Raw genomic sequence first — 21,431 nt, 5'->3', positions numbered from 1 at the left:
CAGAGATTTTGATTGGTTGCCTCCCATACTTGTCCTGACATGATGATTGAACCCACAACCCAGGCATGTACACCGACTAGGAACTGAACTTGCAACCAGGTGTATTGAAAAGTTCAGATGTATTGAACTCTTGGTGTACAGGACAATGCTCCAACAAATGGAGCCACCCAGCCAGGACAGTCATCCATTTTTAATTGCATTTTTTTTTGTACAGAAGCTGTCTTGGCCAGTAGAAAGGCTTATAGAAACCAAAACTTAGAGCATGAACTAGATATACTGGGTTTGAACTTTGCTACTGAAACAATAGCTAATGACTAGTAAACCTCTTGGATCATCAAAGTTTCAGAGGCATATCTTAGATGTGCTTCCTGACTTCTGGGAGCTGTCAGTAAAACTTGGGACCAAGATACAGATTAATTTGTATCTAAATTTTATGTATAGAACCTAAATTTTAAGTTGTTGCTGCTGCTGGTATTGAAGGGAATGATGGTGGTGCGATATGGATGGGGAAAGCCTACCAGTAACCAGGAAATTTGGGGAGATGTCCTGGTTTCTTTGTCTGCCCCCAGTTCAGCCCTACCTCAGAAGTATTTGCTGGTAGACTGATTTTTAACCTCTAGTGCAGGAGTTGCAAAATAAAATGACTATAGGCATTGACTTAGATGGACAAGACCCACTGGGTAGGGACTATGGCAGATTGGAGAAGTCATTCCCCATCTAAAGGGAACAGCACCTACTTAGTTTTGAAAATCTTGGCACATGGGAATGCTGGCTCAGTGTTGCCATACTTTATGAAGTATTTTTGAAAGAAAATTTGAAGTTTCAGATTTGTAAATGTACACTCTATAAAAAAGTATAAGATTTATCTTTTATCAACTAAGTCAAACTGAAGCAAAAAAAATTGTCTGGGCAATACTAAACACAACTGTTTGTTGTCAATTTACAACTCTTGGGGGTAGCAACATCTTAGCCACATAATACCATTTGTGGGGGACAAGTTTTGGGATTCCAATCCCATCTCATTGCTCAGGCTTCCTAAAGCAGGGGTTAATAAAGTGGGCTCTCAAGTCTCCACTGTGAGTCCAATAACCCTTTAATAGCGTGTCACATAAATTCCCTTTAAGGACTGTGAGGAGCACAGAGTCCTCGCCATTTTGGAGCCCAATGATGAATGTCAACATTTTGAAAACATTACATTCCACGGAACAAATTATTATTGTATTATCTCCTCTTATTTTTATATGAACTCTATAAGATAGGTACTAAAATTATCATCATCACATTCCTATTTATGGATGGAGAAATTGAGGCTCATTGAGATTTCCCAAATTCAGCTGCAGTAAGTGGCAGAAATGAGATTTAAATTCTGGAGTCAGACTTCAGAATCTAATATTTAACTACCACAATATAGTTTTTCCTGTTATATGACTTCTTACCTTCTATACTCCCTCTGAGTAATGATGAATTCTCCTTTGAAAATATCCTAAATATTTGCAAGTACATTTTCTTCTTTTGTAGAGCACAGGGGCATTTTTATTTTTATCTTCATCCTTTGCTACAGGGTTTGCAAAATGTGTGAGATCCTTCTTATCACCGAAGAGGGAAATTTTATTAACACCTCTCTTGAGACAGTGATGCAAAAACCCACTCCCCTTTTATGCCATTTTCTTATCAGGTAGTATTTAAAGTTGAAACATGGAGTTTAAATGCTAAAGGTATGGATTTCACTTCCATGTGGACAAGATAATTTTACTTGTCTTTAATGACAGAGTAAAGCTGTCATCTTAGCAAACCTTCTCACAAGTACAAACAGTGTGGGTGGATCAGCCATTACCATTGACAGAAGTGCTCCAACCTAGACCCATGTACAGACCTATAAATAACATCATCACCATTAATGAAAGCAGTAATGATGTAGCCAAGGGATGCAAATAGATTTTTGCTTAGTTGCCAATGCCAAATGATGAGTAGTGGATGCCAGGATGAGCACTGTGCTGATAAGGATTTGGAAACCCCATCTGAACTTATCAAAGAGTTCTGTAATTGACTGGTCTTCTCTGCAATGGGCTTGGGATATGGAACTAGTGGCGAGTGTGCTCTTGTGTTTGCCTGGTATAGGCTATTCATATGAAAGAGCTAAGATACCCTGGGCAGCTTGAAGAAAATGCATTTTAATTTTTGATTCTGTCTTTTGTTGTCTCTTCTATCTCTGCTTTTTCTTAGGAAAAATGGCCAAACGTACCTTCTCCGTATTAGAGACATTCCTGATTTTCCTCCTTGTAATGATGACCGCAATCACAGTGGCCCTTCTCACCCTCCTGTTTATCACCAGTGGGACCATTGAAAATCACAAAGGCAAGTGTCATGGGCTCTTTTGGCTGCTGTACCTCAGCCTGCAGCAAATTCCTTGATCACTGGGGACACTGAGGCAAGAAATAGTGTCTGCTGATAATGCTGATGACAGGACAGTTCAATGTGTACTTATGATGCCTGGCGTAGCCACCTAACCTTTACATTACATTGCTCTTTCTATACTGATAGCAATTTTTATCAAGTTTACCTTTGCCCCCACAGTTGACAGCATCTGGTGTGCAGTTGTTTATCTTCTATTTTTCCACCGATCTAAGCACAAATCAGAATTCTTCGAGGCCCAGTGATGTGAGATTTTGCCTCAATCCTCTTCTCCTACCCTTTGCCTCTTTTTGGTATCAACTTTTCCTGGGGGCAAAAGGTGAATAAAAGATCCATTGATTATCAGTGACTCTTTAAAAAGCCTTAAAGAAGAGGGTCTTAAATCTAAATTCTTGGGAGGGCCAATTAAGCTCTATAAATGAGATCCAGTGGGGAGGTAAAGTAGGATGGGGGCAGCTGTGATTTGGGTGCAGAGGGTCCATAGATGCCCCCCGAGTGCCAGCTGTTTGCTGTTATAATAAACATGAACTCAGTTCTCCTGAGTTTTCACAAGAAGCTAGACATTGGAATGTTTAGACATCTTTTGATTTTTTTTTAGTGTTAAAAATGAATTTAGCTTTTAAAAACTATGTAGGCTATATTTATAGGCAATAATGGGTCAAAGGTCTTTGATGAAGCCCCTACTTCAATGTTAGGCTATATTATACCTGTTAAATGAGTAGAGAAACAGTGGGGACTGTGTGCTTTGGCCAAAGTAAAAGGAGGGCTGGACTCAGACCAAACGGAGAAGAAGATGGCATGTTTGCACCTCAGTTTTCTCTTCTGTGGTTTTCTCTCTTTTCAAGTGTATTTTCTACCATGTCCTGTGCTTTGAATTCCCTGTAAACATAGAGGACCAGAGATCCTCTGTGCCAGCTGTGGACAGAGCAGGGTCTTGGACTGCTAGAAATGAAAGGATCTGTAGGGCTTATTTAGTTTTAGCTCTTAAAATAAGGCTCAGGTTGGTTATCAATAATTACAGTAACTATCATCACAGTAGAAGTTGCTGTTTATTGAAAGGTTACTTTTTTGGCAAAAGCTCACATAAAGGTAGGTGCTAATCTTAGTACTGTTTTACAGAGATGGGAGGTGGACTTTGAGAACACAAAGACCTTGCCTTTGGCTGTGTATGTTTTGCCTTGGTTGGCACCACATTCCTACATCGGCATCAATAAAGCAATAGCAAAGGTTCCTGCTTCCTTTCTTGCAATACCTAATGTCTTGTAGAGAATGTGGGCTTGGGGAAGAGAAGACACAGTTTCTAACTCCATCTGGAATATGGCTGAAATCGCATCAGATTCTGAGCTGGAGGATCTGGTTTGGGCACCTGATTAATTATAGGCTCTCCTTGAATCTTTGTTAAGCCACTTTCTGGGGTTTAGTATTCTTGCACGTAAAACAGGAGATTGGATGAAGTGATTTCTAAATTGTTTCTGAGCTCTAAAATTCTAGGATCCCATAATAAGGTAGCTGTTAATTTCTTGCCTCAGTATTTCCTGACCACTAATGCCCTGAGGCACTGACATCTGCCGCCTTGGCCACCTCTGGCTGTTGCCTGGGTCAAAAACAAAAAAGCAAGTAAGATGGATATGTAAGACGACTAAACACATGAATAAAACCAGAGCTTTAAGGCAGCCTACATTGCTCTACATTTTTAATATGCATTAACATATTTATTGTTCAAAACAACCCTAGAAAGCAGAGTATTATTATTCTCTATTTTATAGATGAGAAAACTGAGGTGAAATAGCCTAAGTAACGTGTTCAGTTAGTAATTGGTAAAGTCAGTTCTATTTTTGTTTTCTATTTTTTTATTTATTTTTCAATGTGTGGTTGCCTCTCATGTGCCCCCCACTGGCATGAATAACAACCCAGGCACGTGCCCTGACTGGGAATTGAACCAATGACCCTTTGGTTCACAGGACAGTGCTCAATCCAATGAGCCATACCAGCCAGGGCTGTAAAGTCAGTTTTATTTTTATTTTTTTAAATTTATTTTTACTTTATTTTTTTATTTTTAGAAAGAGGGGAAGGGAAGGAGAAAGAGAGGAAGAGAAACATCATGTGTGGTTGCCTCTCACATGGCCCCCACTAGGGATCTGGCCTGCAACTCAGGCATGTGCCCTGACTCGGAATTGAACCGGCAACCCTTTGGTTTGCAGCCCGGGCTCAATCCAATGAGCTACACCAGCCAGGGCATGTAAAGTCAGTTTTAAAACTGGATGTTTGTTTCTGGCACCTGCCCACTTAGTCTATATACCATATTTGTGTGCATATGTAATATATATATATAATATGTATATTTATATACATATATATTTTTAGATATACACACATACATATAAAGAATATAGTGTGTATATATACATATATGGTGATATGAGAGTCACCATATATGTATATATATGTACATATAAGGTAGAACTATATCAACAAGTGTACAATGATCTAGGTTGCATTGAGAATAAGTCTTTAAGAAAAAGAATAAAAGTCTTGAGAAGATTGAGGAAGATCAGAGCAGGGTACAGACAGCTGGGGTGGCATCTCAGAGATGAGGAGTTGAGCTGGATGTGGGTGTAATAGAAATGAACCAACTCTGATGGGGGTAGTGGAGACTGGTTCATGGAGCAGAAAGAAGTAAGGGCTCTGGATTTAGAGAATGGTAGAAGCGAATCCCCAGGGGCTGGGTTTAGTAGGTTGTATGCCACAAACCTGGCACCTGATTTGTTTGGTTGGTGCAGAAGTGCATGGTGAGTGAAGAAGGATGATGAGTTTGACAAGGAATGGCTTGTGAGGAGAAGCTGAAGGACATTTGATGGGTGTCTTGATTAGTTGAAAAAGATCATCCTTAGGATTGATATAAAGCAAATTTCTGAGATGTTTTCTACCACGTACCTTACATCTAAGAGAATATACAAAGACTTTTCCTTAGCAATGTGAACCTAAGTGTCCTAACTGATGCTGACAGATAAGTGGGCTGAATGGTTGTTTCTCAAATGTCTTAATCTGTTTTTAGATTCCGGTTTTCCAGCCACTGAGAGCCCTCAGGCCACCCGGAGCACACCAGCCATCCAGGACTCCACAGTCCCTCAAGGCTCAACACTCACACCAACTCCCACAGCCACCCAGGGGTCCCCAGTGCCTACTACCCCAGAGCCTCCTCTATTTCAGAACTTCAGTGGCTACCATATTGGTGTTGGGCGAGCTGACTGCACAGGACAAGTAGCAGATATCAATATGGTAGGTAATCAAGGGCTCCTCAAAGAGACTGTGAAATGATGATTTTATTATTTTGAACCCTACATTTACTACTGATTATTATAGCATCATCTTCTTGCTTTTCTATTAACTTCACTGATATGTAACATTATGAACATTGTCCTATAAGGAAGAGGGAGTCATTTATTTAACTACAGCTCCCTTGTAAAGACAGTTGGCCATTTTTTATGAATTGGCAGGGCTGGGAAACTCAAATACTACAGAGGATGAGCAGGTACTGTAAATGACTGAAGCAGGCCAGTGGAAAATGAGAAATATCTAGTGATCCTCAGTCTGAGGACAGTAGGAAGTTGTGGGGATTATGGTACAACTAGAAAGTGCATGGCTCTAGCTTATTGTTGCTCTGTAAGAATGTGGACTCAGGGTTGCTGTATCTGACAATTTTTTCAAGAGAAGCCAGAAAACCTCTAGGCTGAAGACTTAAGGATTTAAATCTCTCATTTGGAAAATGTAGGCAACTCTAGCTAGTTGAAACTGGAAACCTAGCTTGGGCCCCCAACACTGGAGACATCAAGTGAAACCCTTCAGTGTGTTAGGTGTGTCCTGTTGGCTGCTAGCATGCATCTTCCTGACTAAGTGGCGGTAATATAATTTATATCAGTGCTTCCCTAGGAAATCAGAGCAGGAGGTTATCTGATGGGATTGTCTCCCTCCTACCAAGTGATCTTTAGAGTCAAAGAATTATAGTTGACCCTTGAACAATGTGGGGGCTAGGGTGCAAACCCTCATGCAGTTGAACATTCATGTGTAGCTTTTAACTCCCTCCAAACTTAACTATAATTGGCCCTTTGCATTGACAGATTCAATAGACTGTAGATCAAAATCAGTATTTTTGACCCATGGTTGGGAATGGAAAAAGACTGTTTTTGGTAGTTGGTTGAGTCCATGCACGTGAAACCTGTGGATCTGAAGGGCTGACTGTATTTATTGAAAAAACTCATGCATAAGTGGACATGCACCATTTAAACCCATGTTGTTCAAGGGTCAACTCTATTCCCTGCTGTCTGTTCTGGAAACTGACTCTGGAATGTAATCCTAAATAAACACTCATATGAGGGTAAAGCAAGCAGCAGAGGGAGCATTCTGAAGGCCTGGGTATACTTTAAGGATGGGTTTTATGATGTGGTGGTAGAAGGGGCTAGGACAGGTGTATTTGAACTGACTTGGCTTAGGGAGGGATAACATGGGAGAATGCAGGGTTAGGTATACCCAGTAAAGAGTACTTAATCATAAAGAAACCATTTTCTTTAGGTAAAAAGTAAAAACAAAAATAAAACAAAATTAAAATCATGGACCAACACACACACACACACACACACACACACACACACACACACCCCAACAACCAAAGTGACCAAAGGGAGAGAGCCTTCAATTTCAGGATGTTCCTGGGCCACATGCATGGTGGGAGGGGAGCTATTTCCTTGTGTAGTACCTTAGACAGGCAAGAGAAAGGGTTTTGTTTCAAACGCCAGAGAAGCCCTGAAAGGTCTCCAGTGCAGTTAACAAAATTCTGAGGCATGCCAGCCCCTCCTTCGCCCATGGAGCAGTGAATAGCTCTGTCAAGCTTATCACTACTTTGCCTTTATATTTTTCTACAAAGAAGAGTAAATCCTCTTTTATGATGTTGCCTTTATTCTTGAAAACACAGGTTATTATCTCACTCAGAGCTTTCAGTGTTATGTGGATTGTTTCTCTTTGTCCTTCTTCGGCAGTGGCAGCCTTTTCCGCCATGGGCTAGCCTGCTTTCTGGTTGTGTGAGGCGGAGTGGCTCTGATTCTCTCTTCCTCTGCAGATGGGCTACGGCAAGAGTGGCCAGAACGCACGGGGCCTCCTCACCAGGTTGTACAGCCGTGCTTTCGTCATGGCGGAACCTGACGGGTCAAATCGAATGGTGTTTGTCAGCATCGACATAGGCATGGTGTCCCAACGCATGAGGCTGGAGGTAAGTGATTAATGTGAAAAAGAAATGACACAATTTTAAAGAAAAGCCTCTGGGCAATTGTGAGAGTAGCTAATCCTTCCTACTTTTCATCCAGTAAATTCCTACTACCCACAACATTATAAGCTCTTGTCAGTCCAGTAGGCGGTAGGTGAGGAGAGTGATCCCCATTTTTCCATCCCAAATCATCCTGGTCAAAGTATGCTTTCAGTTCCACTGATGGCATGTCATCATTATTAACGCTAATGTTTTTTCGAAAGCTTATTATGTTCCAGGGGAGCTTCACATACATTCTCTCATTTAACTTCCTTGTAGAAATCTGAGAGTGTCAATTAATCAGTAACTCTTCCGTCAAGTTTTCAGACAACTGACAATGGGTATAAGTAACCAGAGGAGAATTACGGATACAACTCTGAAATGAGGTTGGCCATAAACTGCTGAAGCTGGGCAATAGGCAGACCCAGGGGTTTCATTATACTGTTCTGATTATTTCTGTGTGTGTTTGAAAATTTCCATAATAAAATTTAAAGAGAATAAGTCAGCTCTCATAATCTTTAAACTGGATTGTGGAATATTTCAGGCTCTTCTATGCTCTTCCCCAAATTTAGATTTTATTACTTGCCTGTGGGGAATATTGAGCTTAGCAGAAAGGTGCATGGAAGAGGTGTCTTGGGCTACCTGAGACTTGTAAGACAGAGAGAGGGAGGGAGAGAGAGAGAGCGAGCAACAGAGAGACAGAGAGAATACAGAGAGAGAAAGGGAAGGAGAAATAGAGTAGTGGACATGGGCTTCCCGGTCGGTCTCTAAGCCAGTTTCTAGGCCCTGACCCACTTGTATTTTCTGCTTCAGATCAGGTCACGGAAAATGAATGTTTTAATGTCTGCTTGCATATTCATGAGTAAGAAAGAGGTGAGGTGAGACCGGAGTACCCAGAACAGTGACCATTAAATATCTGATATTTAGTGTCATATTCTATCAACTTCACCTATTAAACACTTGTCCTTCCACTGTGTGAAGGATCTAGTGAGACGGGTGACAGGAGGGCCTAAAAGCATTTCTCCAGTGTCGCCCCCTCTTGGGGAGTAGAATGGAAACCTCTTCCATTTATGGAAACATGGGGAGAGGGGATTCAGTATTTTCCCCATCCCTACACTTACAACGAAACTGATGTGGGTCTATTGTTATCCCAGTTTTGTGGGTAAGGAAACAGAATCTTAAAGATAGTAATTAACTTTTCCAAATTCACAGTTGAAAATGGTAAAGCTTGGTTCTTAGCATATATATACCTGATCCCAGAGCATATATTCTGATTTAATTTTTTAAAACCTCACCCAGGAACATTTTTTTCATTGCTTTTCGAGAGAGAGGAAGGAAGAAAGACACACATGAGTGTGAAAGAGAAGCATCAGTTGGTTGCATCTTGTACACACCCAGAGAAGGGATTGAACCCACAACCCAGGTGTGTGCCCTGACTGGGAGTCAAACCTGAAACCTTTTGGTTATGGGACGATGCTCCAGCCAACTGAGCCACATTGGCCGGTGCCCAGAGCCTACATTTTAAAAAGTGATGTTATTCTATTATGTTGAAGGGAAAATGCATTGATAACCTGCCTTTTGCAGGGCACTTTGCCAGTCATTTTGGGGGACACACAGGTAAGTGAGTCATAATCCATGCCACTTATGAGCTCACTACCTAGCTGGGGAATAGAAGAAAGGTCTATAACAGAAATATGCAAATAACGAATTCACTGGAGTAAAGTTCAGTGGTGTGTTAGTTATACTACTGAGTAACAAATAGCCCCAAAGTATAGTGGGTTCAAACAGCCGCATTTATTATCTTACGCATTCTGTGGACCAGGGATTCGGGAGTGGCCTAGCTAGGGGCTTCTTGCTTAGGGCATCTGAAATCAAGATGTTGGCAAGGAACACAATCACCTGAAGGCTTGAGTGAGGCTGGAAGTTTCACTTTCAAGAAGATTCATCCAAGTGGCTACTGGGAGAAGGCCTCATCCCCCCCGTCCTATCCTCATGACAGAGCAACTGACTTTCCTCAGAGACAGCAATTAATTCAAGTGAAAGAGCAGTGAAGAAGCCACAGTGCCCTTCACAGCCCAGACTCCGAAGCTGCACACCATCACTTCACCCTGTCCGACTCATTGGAAGCAAGTCACTCAATCCACTTCACTCTCGGGGGCAGCAAACTTAACTTTCACCTCTTGAAGGCAGGAGTATCAAAGAATTTGTGGACACATAGTATTTTAAAACCACCACACAGAGATTCAGGAAATAAAAATTAGGGGAAAATTTAAAAGTGAAGGTGACACTTGAATGGGCAGAATTTTAAATGGTTAACATGGGAAGGGAGAGCTGTCAAATAGAAGGGAAGGCACGAACACAGAGAGGTGCAAGGGAGGAGCGTAGACTCTTCTCCGGAGGGACAGAGGTCAGTTCCATTGGAACACATGCAGGCGTGTAATTGGAGATGGACCTGGAAGCAGTGTTAGTCATAACTGTAGAGGTCCCGGGATGCCAGGTTTTTAAAAATTCTGTGGGTGATGGGGATTCTTAGAAAACTTTTGAATGGAAAAATGATGCAATCAGAATTTTGCCTGAGGGTGATTAATCAGAGGGTGATATTTGAGGTGAATTGCAATAGGCTAGAACTGGAGGTGAGGACACAAATGGCCGAATGTTCACATGGATGTCAAGGCCCTGTTGGTGAGGGTCCTGTTGGGAAAACAGTGATCACACTAGGCATTTCAAACAGAGGGGATTTAACACAGTGGGATTTGACAAGGGGTTGGAAGGCTGAAATAGCTATGCAGGGCAACTGGAGTTGCAGAAAGGGTTTTGACTCTGCTTGGGAATTTCCCCTACGTCGTGTGAGCCTGGCATGCAAGTCCTGGCAGTGAGACGACCTGACGGCAAGAGGTCAGATTATGTGCTAATGAGATTTGGGAATTAATAGACATAAAGTCTAATACTTAACATAGTTCCCATGATGAGTCAGCCACTGTTCTATATATATAATCAATATATATGTTCACATTTATTAATTAACAACTAACAACTATATGACACCTCTGTGTCATAGGTTGAACTCATGGCAGTTGTCTGAAAGCTTGACTGTAGCTGAAGGGTCTACTTCTAAGGTTGCTCACCCACATGGCCAGCACGTTAGTGCTGACAGAAAGGTTCTTTTCCTCAGGGACCTCTCCACAGGATGGCTGGGGAGTCACTAGGTCACAGCGTGGGCTTCCCCCAGACCAGTAAGTGTAATGATCTGTGTCAGGGAAGACTGAGTGTATTTTGGGAAGTGAGGCAGTAAAGAGGACTTTGCACGATTTGTTCACTGTTCCCACAATGCTTTCCCCCCCAGGCAGTGTGTGACCAGATTGCTCTCTTCATTTAGGGCTCTGATGAAGGGTAATCTCTTTGGAAAAAGCTTTCCTCACTAACATCAAACACCCTTTTTTCCCTTACCCAGCAATATTTTGCTTTATAACATTTATCACTATATAATATTACTTCTTTATTCTTTGTTTATTATCTTTCTCTTATTCGAATAATAACTTCTTCAGAGTTGGAACCTCATATATGCCTAGTTAGAACAGTACCTGGATATTAATGTTTGGTGTGGAAAGATGAATGGGTAAGAGAGACTATAGTTAGAGAGACTTGGATTGGGATTCAGGCTGTGCTATTTATTACATCAGTAGGAAAATGAGTTAACATCTGTATGCTTCAATGTTACCAGCTAAAAGGCAAGGTTAAAAATACAACCCTCTTGAACTTATTGCAATGATTTTTAAATGACATAATATATGTAATACCTAGCATTGTGTGTTTCACATAGCGAGACTCTGTAAAATGTTAGCTATTGCAATTGTTGTTACTATGATGATATACTGAAGTTATATATACCATATAAGCTACCATCTTTTGCCATGTATAATGCACTCCCATGTTTTGGGCCCAAACTTTCAGGAAAAAATCTTTAGTTTTAATTTTTTAATTCAATTGTTTATTTCTTTATACTTAGATACTCGTTTTTTGTATTACAAAGGAATTTCAGAATTTATTTTTGAACATATTATGGTGCAAGAAATTTTATGTAACAAATAATTACAAAACACAGGAACAGATACAAGGTACAAGAAAGTTTATGTACTGGTGACAAATTTACGATATTTACGCATTATTAGTATGACCCATGTATAATGCATATCCTTCTTTTTCCCTCAGAAATTTGGGCAAAAAAAGTGCGTGTTATACACAGCAAAGTATGGTATATGTACCGTAGAGACACTGTGATGGGATAGAGAGCGAAGGGCCACTTGACAAGGAAGTCATTGGTACGGATCAGTGATGAGGCTCATTAGAGCCTTTTCTCATGCTAAGCTCCTATGTTCTTCTTTCTCCTCTTAGTTTTTCTCTTTCTTTCTTGAAGGTCTTGAACAGACTGCAGCAGAAATATGGCTCCTTGTACAGAAGAGACAACGTTATCCTGAGTGGCACTCACACACACTCGGCTCCAGCAGGGTATTTCCAGTACACCGTGTTTGTGATCGCCAGTGAAGGGTTTAGCAACCGAACTTTTGAGTACATGGTGACTGGCATCATGAAGGTAGGCAGAGAACCACAGACAGCAGCAGCCATTCCTTCCCAGGGTGCACAGTGCTTTAGGACTGTGCTATGGAGACAGTCCCTTTAGGATCTTGGTCTGAATGCAGTCTTAGCACCTACTGCCCTACTCCCTTCCTGACTCCTTGTATCTTCTGGTCCAGAGTTGTGGACTGTTAAGCCTGAGGCATTGGTTGATTGTGGAGCATGGTTCTATGGCAGTGAGCCTCATGCCATTGTCTAAAGAGACAGAATGTTTTGTATGTGACCCTTACAGATTATAGGGCCCCACATGGCCTGTTCTTGCCCAAAGTCACATGAAAAGACACCAACCCATCAAGGCACCAAAAGTAATTACAAATAATCCCCATCTTTCCCTGTATTTCCAAATCTTACTTTGTATTTTCTAAAGAATATAAAAGATCTAATTTACCAATTCCTCATTTCTTAAGTTCTCTACAGCAGCTTTAGACTGACATGGTGCTTCTATAAGTACCCCCAAACTTTTTTCATGTTTGTGGTTTTGGTACCTAATTTTTATTTCTCTCTCTCTGGTCTTCCAGTTTAATATTTCCTTGCACAGGATCCTTGCTAATATTTTCTTCTTCATTCCTTTGCCTTTCAGGTTTAGTCTCTCTGTACTTTATCTTATAAAGTTGCCACCACCCACCCACCCCAAATCCAGAAATCTAGTTGGCAAAGGCCGAAATTTCTTTGCAGTACTGTTTCCAAACTGTGGCCAATAATCTGTAAATGGCTTTATGAGATCAATTTCATGGGTTGCAAGAAGCATAAAAAAACAAAAAAAAAATTTGGAAAGCATCATAGTGCATAAAACGCATTTTGAACTTTATTTTAGGCTATGCATGTTGATATGCATTAAGGTTGGACAGAAACTGTGTAACTAACTGTGTGTCTCAAAGTTTGAAAAACTCTGCCTTAAAGGGTGTGGGATAGAGAAAATAGGGAGGGTGGAAATACCTGTACGGTAACAAATCCTGTCCCATGGTTGTCGGAGATGAGTTTTCCACTTGGGCCGTCTGAATGGCAGCTTGTGCCCGACTCAGCCGTCAGGGGCTGATCAGCTCTGTGCTGCTCTGCAAAGGGCACTTTTTCTGTCTCAGACCCGAAGGCCATGTGACACCTCCAGAATGACACCAGCTGCGTGGTTCTCCAGCTTTTGTCCTGTGGTGGGAACAGGTTGGAGGCCACGGAAATTGTCCACAGGTCTCTTCTGCTTGTATTGACTAAGTCATTATCCCCAACAGGATTTCCAACATTACAGCTCTTTTTTTTTTTTTTTTTTAACCCACAGAGCATTGAGATAGCACACACAAATATGAAACCAGGCAAAATCTTTATCAATAAAGGAAACGTGGACGGTACACAGATCAACCGAAGCCCTCATTCTTACCTTCAGAACCCACCATCAGAGCGAGCAAGGTGAGCAGGGTAATTATCAAAATGACGTCCTGTGTTTCCTTTAGGAAACAGCAACAAAATCTGAGAACAGAGTTGTTACTTGATGTATATAGTGGGATCCTAAAAGAGTGTTAAAGAGAAATAATTTAAAAACATGTTTATAATCTAAGACAAGCAGAAATAAAAAGTGAACATAGAAACACACAGCAACCTACATGTGTATCTCCCTAGGTGGAGGGCTGTGGGAGTCAGTGTGGGGATTCAAAGGCTTCAGAGTCTGACAGAGCTGTGGTCTCACCTGAGCTTTGTCACTTCCTAGCTGGGTGATCTTTAGGATATAGATGGTGGTGATGATAAGTGATTTATTTATGTTAATTTATTGGCTCTCAATTTCTTTGTCTGTAAAATGGAAATAAAAATGTGCATAACAAGTATTTGTTAATGAGTAACTCACATTAATTCATCTTAGCCCAAGAGAATGTGGCAAGAGAGAGGAGATAAATGAATTAAAAAACTGGAAGAATGAGAAAGAAAATTAGAATAATTGAGAATATTTGAATGGAACACCTAAGAAAGATGATTATTTTGTCTTTTTTTAAAGTGAGGAGCCAGGATTGCAACAGAAGAGGCTACCACGGTAGTGTAAAAGAACTTCTCAGTGCAACCTGACCACTTGGCATTTTACATTTGTCTGCATATTTTTCAATAGCTTTCAAAAGAGTTGATTTTTTAAAAGAAAATATAATTTGCTGTCCCTTGAAAGGACATGAAAGAACATTTAAGTCACACGTAATGAATGCTTTGGTTTTGCATACTTCCTCCTGGTTTTAAGAGAGTCCACTAAACTTTGATATGAGTAGAAATTTCAAAGAGAAGTCCTTTTTGTAAGAAACTCATGTGCATAATATTGTGTATATTACATAAAAATGCGTATTTCACCGCCAGCTAGCCAATCTAACACCCCTAACCCTGGTCACAGTTGCAAACCATTTCCTTAGCTGAGGAATGAGGTCGTGGGTGCAGCGCACAGGACTGCAGCGTGGGACTCTGGGAGCTTACCTTACAGACACGAGTGTTAATTTTTGTTTCTGTGCCAGTTTCTGCTGTTTGTCGTACATGGTGCCCAGGCTCTAACATAAAACTGACTAAATTCCTTTGTTTTGGTGACTAGATATTCTTCAAATACGGACAAGGAAATGGTAGTCTTGAAAATGGTAGATTTGAATGGAGATGATCTGGGCCTTATCAGGTACTCTGTTTATTTTTATTTTTTAAAATTCTATCTGGATAACTTAATTACAAGGGTGGGGGTGGGGAAGAGGTTACAATGGTGGCAGTAGAGGATGAGAACATGTTGACAATGATTTTCAACATTTTTTATCTTATGGCACGCATAAACTACGAAAATTCTGCGGTCAAAAAATGTGTTTTTGCAGGTCTGACAAAAAAATAGGTGTAATTTTGATTCATTCACACTGGATGGCTCTGGTTGTGTTGGCTATTGTCAGTTTTTTATTTGCTAATCTAAGGGAAAAGAACTCAGAAGCCTCTGACTAGTCAGGTATTGCAAGTTTTTAAAAATTCTTGTAGCACACCAGTTGCAAATCGCTGAGTTGAGTGGTGAAGAATCCAGACCCAGGAATCAGACACATCTGTGGTCCAGCCATGGGCTCTATGGCAAGGCTCTCTGCCTCTCAGGGCTTAGCTGTTAAACTGTAAAACAGGGCTAATGAAAAGATTATATAAAAAGACATCTGGGTGAAGAAGTTCACAACATCTGGCATGTGATATAAAAGACTTAGTAAATGTTAGTGCTCATGACTATATCAAGATTTTATATGTGGAACTTCCATGATGGTAGATAATTATCTCTCAGTAAAACAAAAAGCAATCTGACCAATGGGACAAGTGAATATGGAATCGAGATTATTCACCCGTGTCTTCCTCAAAGGAGCAAGTGAAGTCTAATGCAGGACAATGCTCATTAGTGACGAAAACGGAACTGAGACCACCTAAAGGAAGCACATGACATAAAATTACAACTTGGCACTGACTTTAGCACCTTTTTATAAACAAGAGAACATGAGGATTATTTTCTTTGAAAAAAGGAGGCATTCACACTTACAGTTTATTTTGGTCACTGACATTGGACCGGCTAAGGGCGACTAACAGTGTGAGACACCTTGATGTCAGACTTCCAAGTGATGCAGAAATGCCCTAAGAAGGTGTATGTCAGCACTCGGGTGCTGGAGTCAAATGTCTTGGGTCCACTCTGGGCTCTCATCCTGGGCTCTGTTACTTGGGCCAAGGTATGTAACAGCTCTCTGTCTCAGTTTTCTTATCTTTAAAATTGGGGGGTATAGAGAATCCTTAAAATCGTTGATAATAAGTGTTAGTAAAGGTGGTGAGGTTCTGCCAGGTGGAATAATGAAATGTTTAAGTGAAAATTGCTATGTGAGTAAAATGCACAACAAATTAAAAGTAATAAGGGGTAAAGGTAAACAATAAAGTCTATGACTTGCAGTTCAGATACCAGGGTTGTCTCTGTTACTAGGGAGAGAACAGCGTAGTGGTAGGGAGGTCAGGTTTTAGGTATAGATTTTAAGACTTGGTCAAATCCCAGTCCTGCCACTTATTAACCCTGTGGCCTTGGGAAAGTAACTTATTTACTTATAAATCAAACATTCTACTTGAAAATAGGCATAATAACTCATAGGATTTGTTTGAAGATTAAATGAGATAATGCATGCAAAGCTCTTGTTTTGTGCCTGACAGAAAAAAAAGGTTTAATAATTTTAGCTAAGAGGTAAGAAATAGTATTCTACCTCTTCTAAAAACCCCATTATTGGCACATCAGAGTGCTTGAATTCATAGCATTGGCGTTACTTCTTTGGGTTTAAAGTGAGGACACTAAAAACTCCCTGATAAAATAAACTTTATTATATGGGTTGACATAATAGGACTCATTCTTTTATCACAATAAATTCATCTACTAATGTTGCTACTTAACATTTAACTCAATAGACTTTCTAAATGTCAGGTGCACAGCTGTGTGGGGGAGGATTGTTATGTTAAATATGTCATGGGCCTATCTTCAAGGGTCTCATAGTTGGGTAATTGGGACAGGAAGCTCAAATAGCCTTCTATTGTTTCTATAACTGTATGTTATCTTTGATGTAATTGTTCCTTCAGTTGCCTCTTGTAGAGTGAAAATTGCTCTTTATACACATTAAAACTGAGCCAAAACAAAGTCAAATTTAGGCTGCTAAGGAACTCAGCCACCACAAGTAGGAGTCTGCTGTTAGGATCCAAAGCCTGAGGAATTCGGAAACACAGAATCTTGGATTTGCAGAGTACAGAGATAATCTAGCTGAAACTTTAGCGAAGGCCTAAAAAGGTGAGGTGACCTGTCCCACATCAGAGCCAAGAGAATTTTCTTCACACAGAAAACAATATAGAAGTTCATAATTTATTCCTTTCTACTTTTATTTTGTTTCCATTTCTTCGTTCAACTAGTCTGCACCAGGCACCTATCAATACTATGTGCCATGCAACCCTTCCTAGTCCTTGGAGTGATACACTTCCTGGCCTTGAAATTAGAAACCAAATACCTTGGAATTACCTTGGAATCAAACACCTGTATTCTGTACTCCTTGAGCAAATACTTTATACTCTATGAGACTCAGTTTCTGAATTTATCAAATGCAAATTTAACATTTCTCAACACAGATTATTCATTTATTCATTCACTCAGTATTGTGGAATACATGTGTCATGAACTGAGCAAAAAATAGATGTAGTTGCTACCTCTATAGAACTCACAGTCTACTGGTAGAGATGAAGGGTATTCAAACAGTCATACAAATCCATGCATAATTATAATTGGATTAAGTACTAAGAAAGGAAGGCATCTTGAGGAGATTTGACCTGGTCAGGCAGACTGGGAAGGCTTCTCTGAGGAACTGGCCACGGAGCTGCATAGGAATTAACTGGCAGAATGCGAAGTGGAGAACTTTCAACAGAGATGTGTAAAAAGTCCTGAGGCCCATCTGAGGAACTGATAAAAGTTCTGCATGGCTGAAGTGCAAAGGGCATTGTGAGATGAAGTCAGAGGTAGAAACTAGATACTATGATAAGGATTCTGGTCTTTATATTCAAAGGGAACAGAAAATCATTAAAGTGTTTTCAGCTGGGGTTGGGAGTGGAGGACTCTTTAAGGGCTAGGAAGAGTGATAACACCTTGAGGAATGAAACAGAATATGTGCACAAAGCTATCTCATAGACCAGTAAGTCTTCTACAAATGTGAGGCCACTATTTGCTCCAATTGATCTAATGGAAATCCTATCCTTTTTCCTGGTACTTCCTTATGTAGAGATGGTCAATGGATGTTCTCCAGATGTGGAGAACATGTTTGGAATGTTTTGAATTCTGAGTCAAGGTGTAAGCTGTGTGGCATTTACAAAATCCCCTTTGAAAGCCTCTCGAAGGCACCCTTATAGAATGAGTTTGTCATCCAGTGGAAGAGACTTAAGAGATGCTGATGTAGTAAAATGACATGTATATGAAGAGACTATGATGAGAAAACAAAGAGGTTTCAGATGTCTGCGTCAAAGGGGAAGTCATAAGGGCAGGTAATCTGAATGGCAGCTCAGATTGGTGGAGAGCCACTGCTCAAGCAGCCAACCCCGTGGTGCAGGCGGCTGTGGCAGCGGCTCATTCCCTCAAGCACTGTGCAACAGGTTAGGCTTTGTCTCACTTGTCTTTCCTTCGTTTGTTCCTTTGCTTCTGCAAAGTTTTCTTCCTTGAGTTTGCAGGAGAGGCATGGACTCTTATGTTTTTTTTCTTTTTTTGGTACTCTGTCAGCCTGCTGGCAGTTGGTATGACACGGCTTCTGTGTGTCAGAGCTGTAAGAAAGGTATGAGCAGGTGTTTGAATAATTGCTCCATCACCTCCTGTTTTATACACTGAAAATCCTTTCATTCTTACAGAAAGGCTCATGGAAGGTGGCCCTTTAAAGGCAGATTAAAAAAAAAAAACAAGAGGGACAAGTGATTTGTTTAAGCTACTTGAATAATTTGTGTACACTTAGAAAAATTCAATTTATGAAGTTACACTAATTTATTTGAATGACATTGGCTTATGGAACTTACACGTGGTGTGCACATGTGTGTGTAAATCTCTACCATCCCAGACTGTGACTTCTTGAGTTATAATGTCACACCGTCTGTTCCCTGTGGCTCTCTATCCTACTGTCATCATTCTACTTAACCCCACTCAGATAACCAATGGGGAAACCTCAGTGGCTGCCTTTCGCTGGCTATTCTTAACCTCTCCTCTTTTCTCCATCTCACCTTGTCTTTATACCTTCTGCCTTAGCATTAGGCGGTTTGTGAAGCCCTGGTCTCTATTCCTATCCGTCCCTGAATTTCTCTTTCCTGTTCTGCCCCTTGTATGTTGCTGTGAAGTTCGTTGCTATCTTCCTGCTCCACCATTCCTATCAGCTCTCTGTGTTCTCCCCAGGGGAGCACGGGCCTGGGTTGTACAGTGAGCTTTCATCCTGTGTCTGATCTATCGTCCCACAAAGTGAAGATGCTTAGTAAGGGCTCATTGATAACAGAGGTGAGTCACGCTTGTTAATTTAATTTGTCGCACTTGTAGAAACTAAAGCCATAAAACTCAGTTATCGTGACTGGTAGAAGACATTGGACTTCCTTGATTGTTGGGTATCTGGAGAGTTCTTAATCCAAAGAGATTTAGAAGGTTGCTATTTTTTCCAAATTTTCCCCCAGTATAAAAATACTATGTACTCGCTAGAGAAAACTAGAAAAATATAGGAAAGTAGAAAAAAAGAAAAATTAACTCAGTTATACTTCATCAAGTCAATCAGAGTTAATATTCAGGTACATTCTCTTCTACCCATTTCTCTATATGGGGCATATAATAAATACGCACGACTCAGGTCATTCTATAAATGTGCATGCTGGCTTGGTTTCTGACACTAGAAACTTAAAAATACTGTGAAAAAATATTACCAATATTATCTCCATATACTGAGACTATCAAGTGTTTTTTTTTTTTTGGTAGTGACTATGTCTAATAATTTTTTTTTGTCTCAAAGCCTATGTACTTTCATGTCAAAATAACTAACTCATTTCTGTGCAGGTCAGAATTTGCCATATATGTTTTTCTATTCAACTTTTCTTTGTTATTACATTTTTGAGGTACCTCTTATGAATGTTGTATAGTTATATACAACCATACAAGAGTATATAAGTATACTCTTATAGTTATAAGAGTCTGTTTTTACTTTGATGATCTTTTCCTTTTAATGAGTGAGTTGAGTCAGATATAATGATTATTATACATCTAGATTTTTTTTCTATTGCATTTTACTTTGTGCTTTTGTCTCACTCTTCTAATGCTTCTTTCCCCACACTGCTTACCATTTTAGGGTTTATAGAGATTTTTTAAAAAATCTTTAAACGGCAGATTGTAGTTTCCAAAGCTGGCCACAAGAACTCTCATCTCATATTTTCTATACAAAGTGACTATGACATGACTCATCGAGGGGTAAAGATGATTTCTTTGGCCCTTGAAACTTGCCTGGCCCTGGGACTGCTTTGTTGAACGAAGACAGAAGAAGTGACACTGAGCCAGGACTGGAATCTTTTTTTTTTTTTTTTAGATTTTATTTCTTACAGCAGTTTGAGGTTCACAGAAAGTACAAAGATGTCCCACATACCCCTTGACTCCCAACATGCACACCGACCCTGACTGTCAGCACTGTGAGCGGCTCACACCAGAGCAGTGCACTTGCTGTACGTGATGAACCCGCAATGACATGTCGTCATCACCTGGAGTCCGTAGTTACATTATAGTAATAGTTCTCTGCTGGTGTATCAAGCGGTGTTTTTTTAAAATGATGTGGTAATCCTGGAACTTGATGATGTCTATTAACATTTTGTTACATAGCCTTTTAGACCTTTTCCCTAATCATATTCACATCTTTTAATTTTAAAAAGTGATGCTTTATTGTATATGCAGTTTGGAAACATTTTTTCATTTAGAGATGCCCTATGAATATTTTTCAATGCTGCTTAGTGTTTTTTAAATCACCATTTAACAATGGCTGTATTTCATTATATGCATGATAATGAGTTTAGCTAACCAGCAATCATTTGATATTTATAGTTTTTTTCCATTATAAAATACACCGTAATAAGCATTCTTGAGTAGGTATGTATCTGCCAATGGTTTCCTTAAGCTAAGTCCTTAGAAATGGGATTGCTGAGCCAAAGAGGAATGCTTATTATTAAGGCTTTTCTCATAAACTGCCAAATGGCCCTCTGAAAAGGTTTGCGGGTTTACATTCCTGCTGCCTGAACACGAGCAGTGTCGTGTCCCGTGCTCCTGCCAGTCTCGGTGTTATCACACTTTTCAACTGTTGTTAAGAAAGAGACCCAAAAAGCCAAATTGCTATTGTTCTCCTTTCTTCAGTTTCTAGTTAAGCTAAATTAAAAAATACTCTTATTGACCATTTCTTCTTTTACTTCTGTTGATAGCTTAATCCTATCACTTAGGATACAAGAATTTTGACTATAATAACTTAATGGGATTCACTCAAACCAGACACCTTTCTAATAACTTTATCAAGTAGGGAGTTTTCATCCAGGATTTTTGAAGATAAGAAATAGTTGAGAGTGTACTTATATT

The 21,431-nt window shown here is 40.1% G+C and overlaps 1 protein-coding gene across 3 annotated transcripts in view; it reads left to right on the top strand.

The window, feature by feature from the left end:
* Window positions 1-21,431, top strand: part of ASAH2 (N-acylsphingosine amidohydrolase 2) — a 95,597-nt gene that overhangs the window by 27,866 nt on the left and 46,300 nt on the right. For 2 of the 3 annotated variants that reach the window (XM_036026945.1, XM_028512975.2), the window contains exons 2-7: window positions 2,224-2,355; window positions 5,468-5,691; window positions 7,526-7,675; window positions 12,123-12,299; window positions 13,611-13,738; window positions 14,889-14,966. In XM_036026945.1, coding sequence (XP_035882838.1) covers window positions 2,229-2,355; window positions 5,468-5,691; window positions 7,526-7,675; window positions 12,123-12,299; window positions 13,611-13,738; window positions 14,889-14,966 — 884 coding nt within the window. In that variant the 5' untranslated portion in view covers window positions 2,224-2,228. Of the gene's footprint in view, window positions 1-1,317; window positions 1,340-2,223; window positions 2,356-5,467; window positions 5,692-7,525; window positions 7,676-12,122; window positions 12,300-13,610; window positions 13,739-14,888; window positions 14,967-21,431 lie in introns of those variants that run through there. The other variant, XM_036026946.1, reaches the window with a different exon arrangement.

The sequence above is a fragment of the Phyllostomus discolor genome, chromosome 5 (genome assembly GCF_004126475.2).
Source record: "Phyllostomus discolor isolate MPI-MPIP mPhyDis1 chromosome 5, mPhyDis1.pri.v3, whole genome shotgun sequence".
Lineage (NCBI taxonomy): Eukaryota > Metazoa > Chordata > Mammalia > Chiroptera > Phyllostomidae > Phyllostomus > Phyllostomus discolor.
This window is presented reverse-complemented; position numbering and strand designations above follow the sequence as displayed.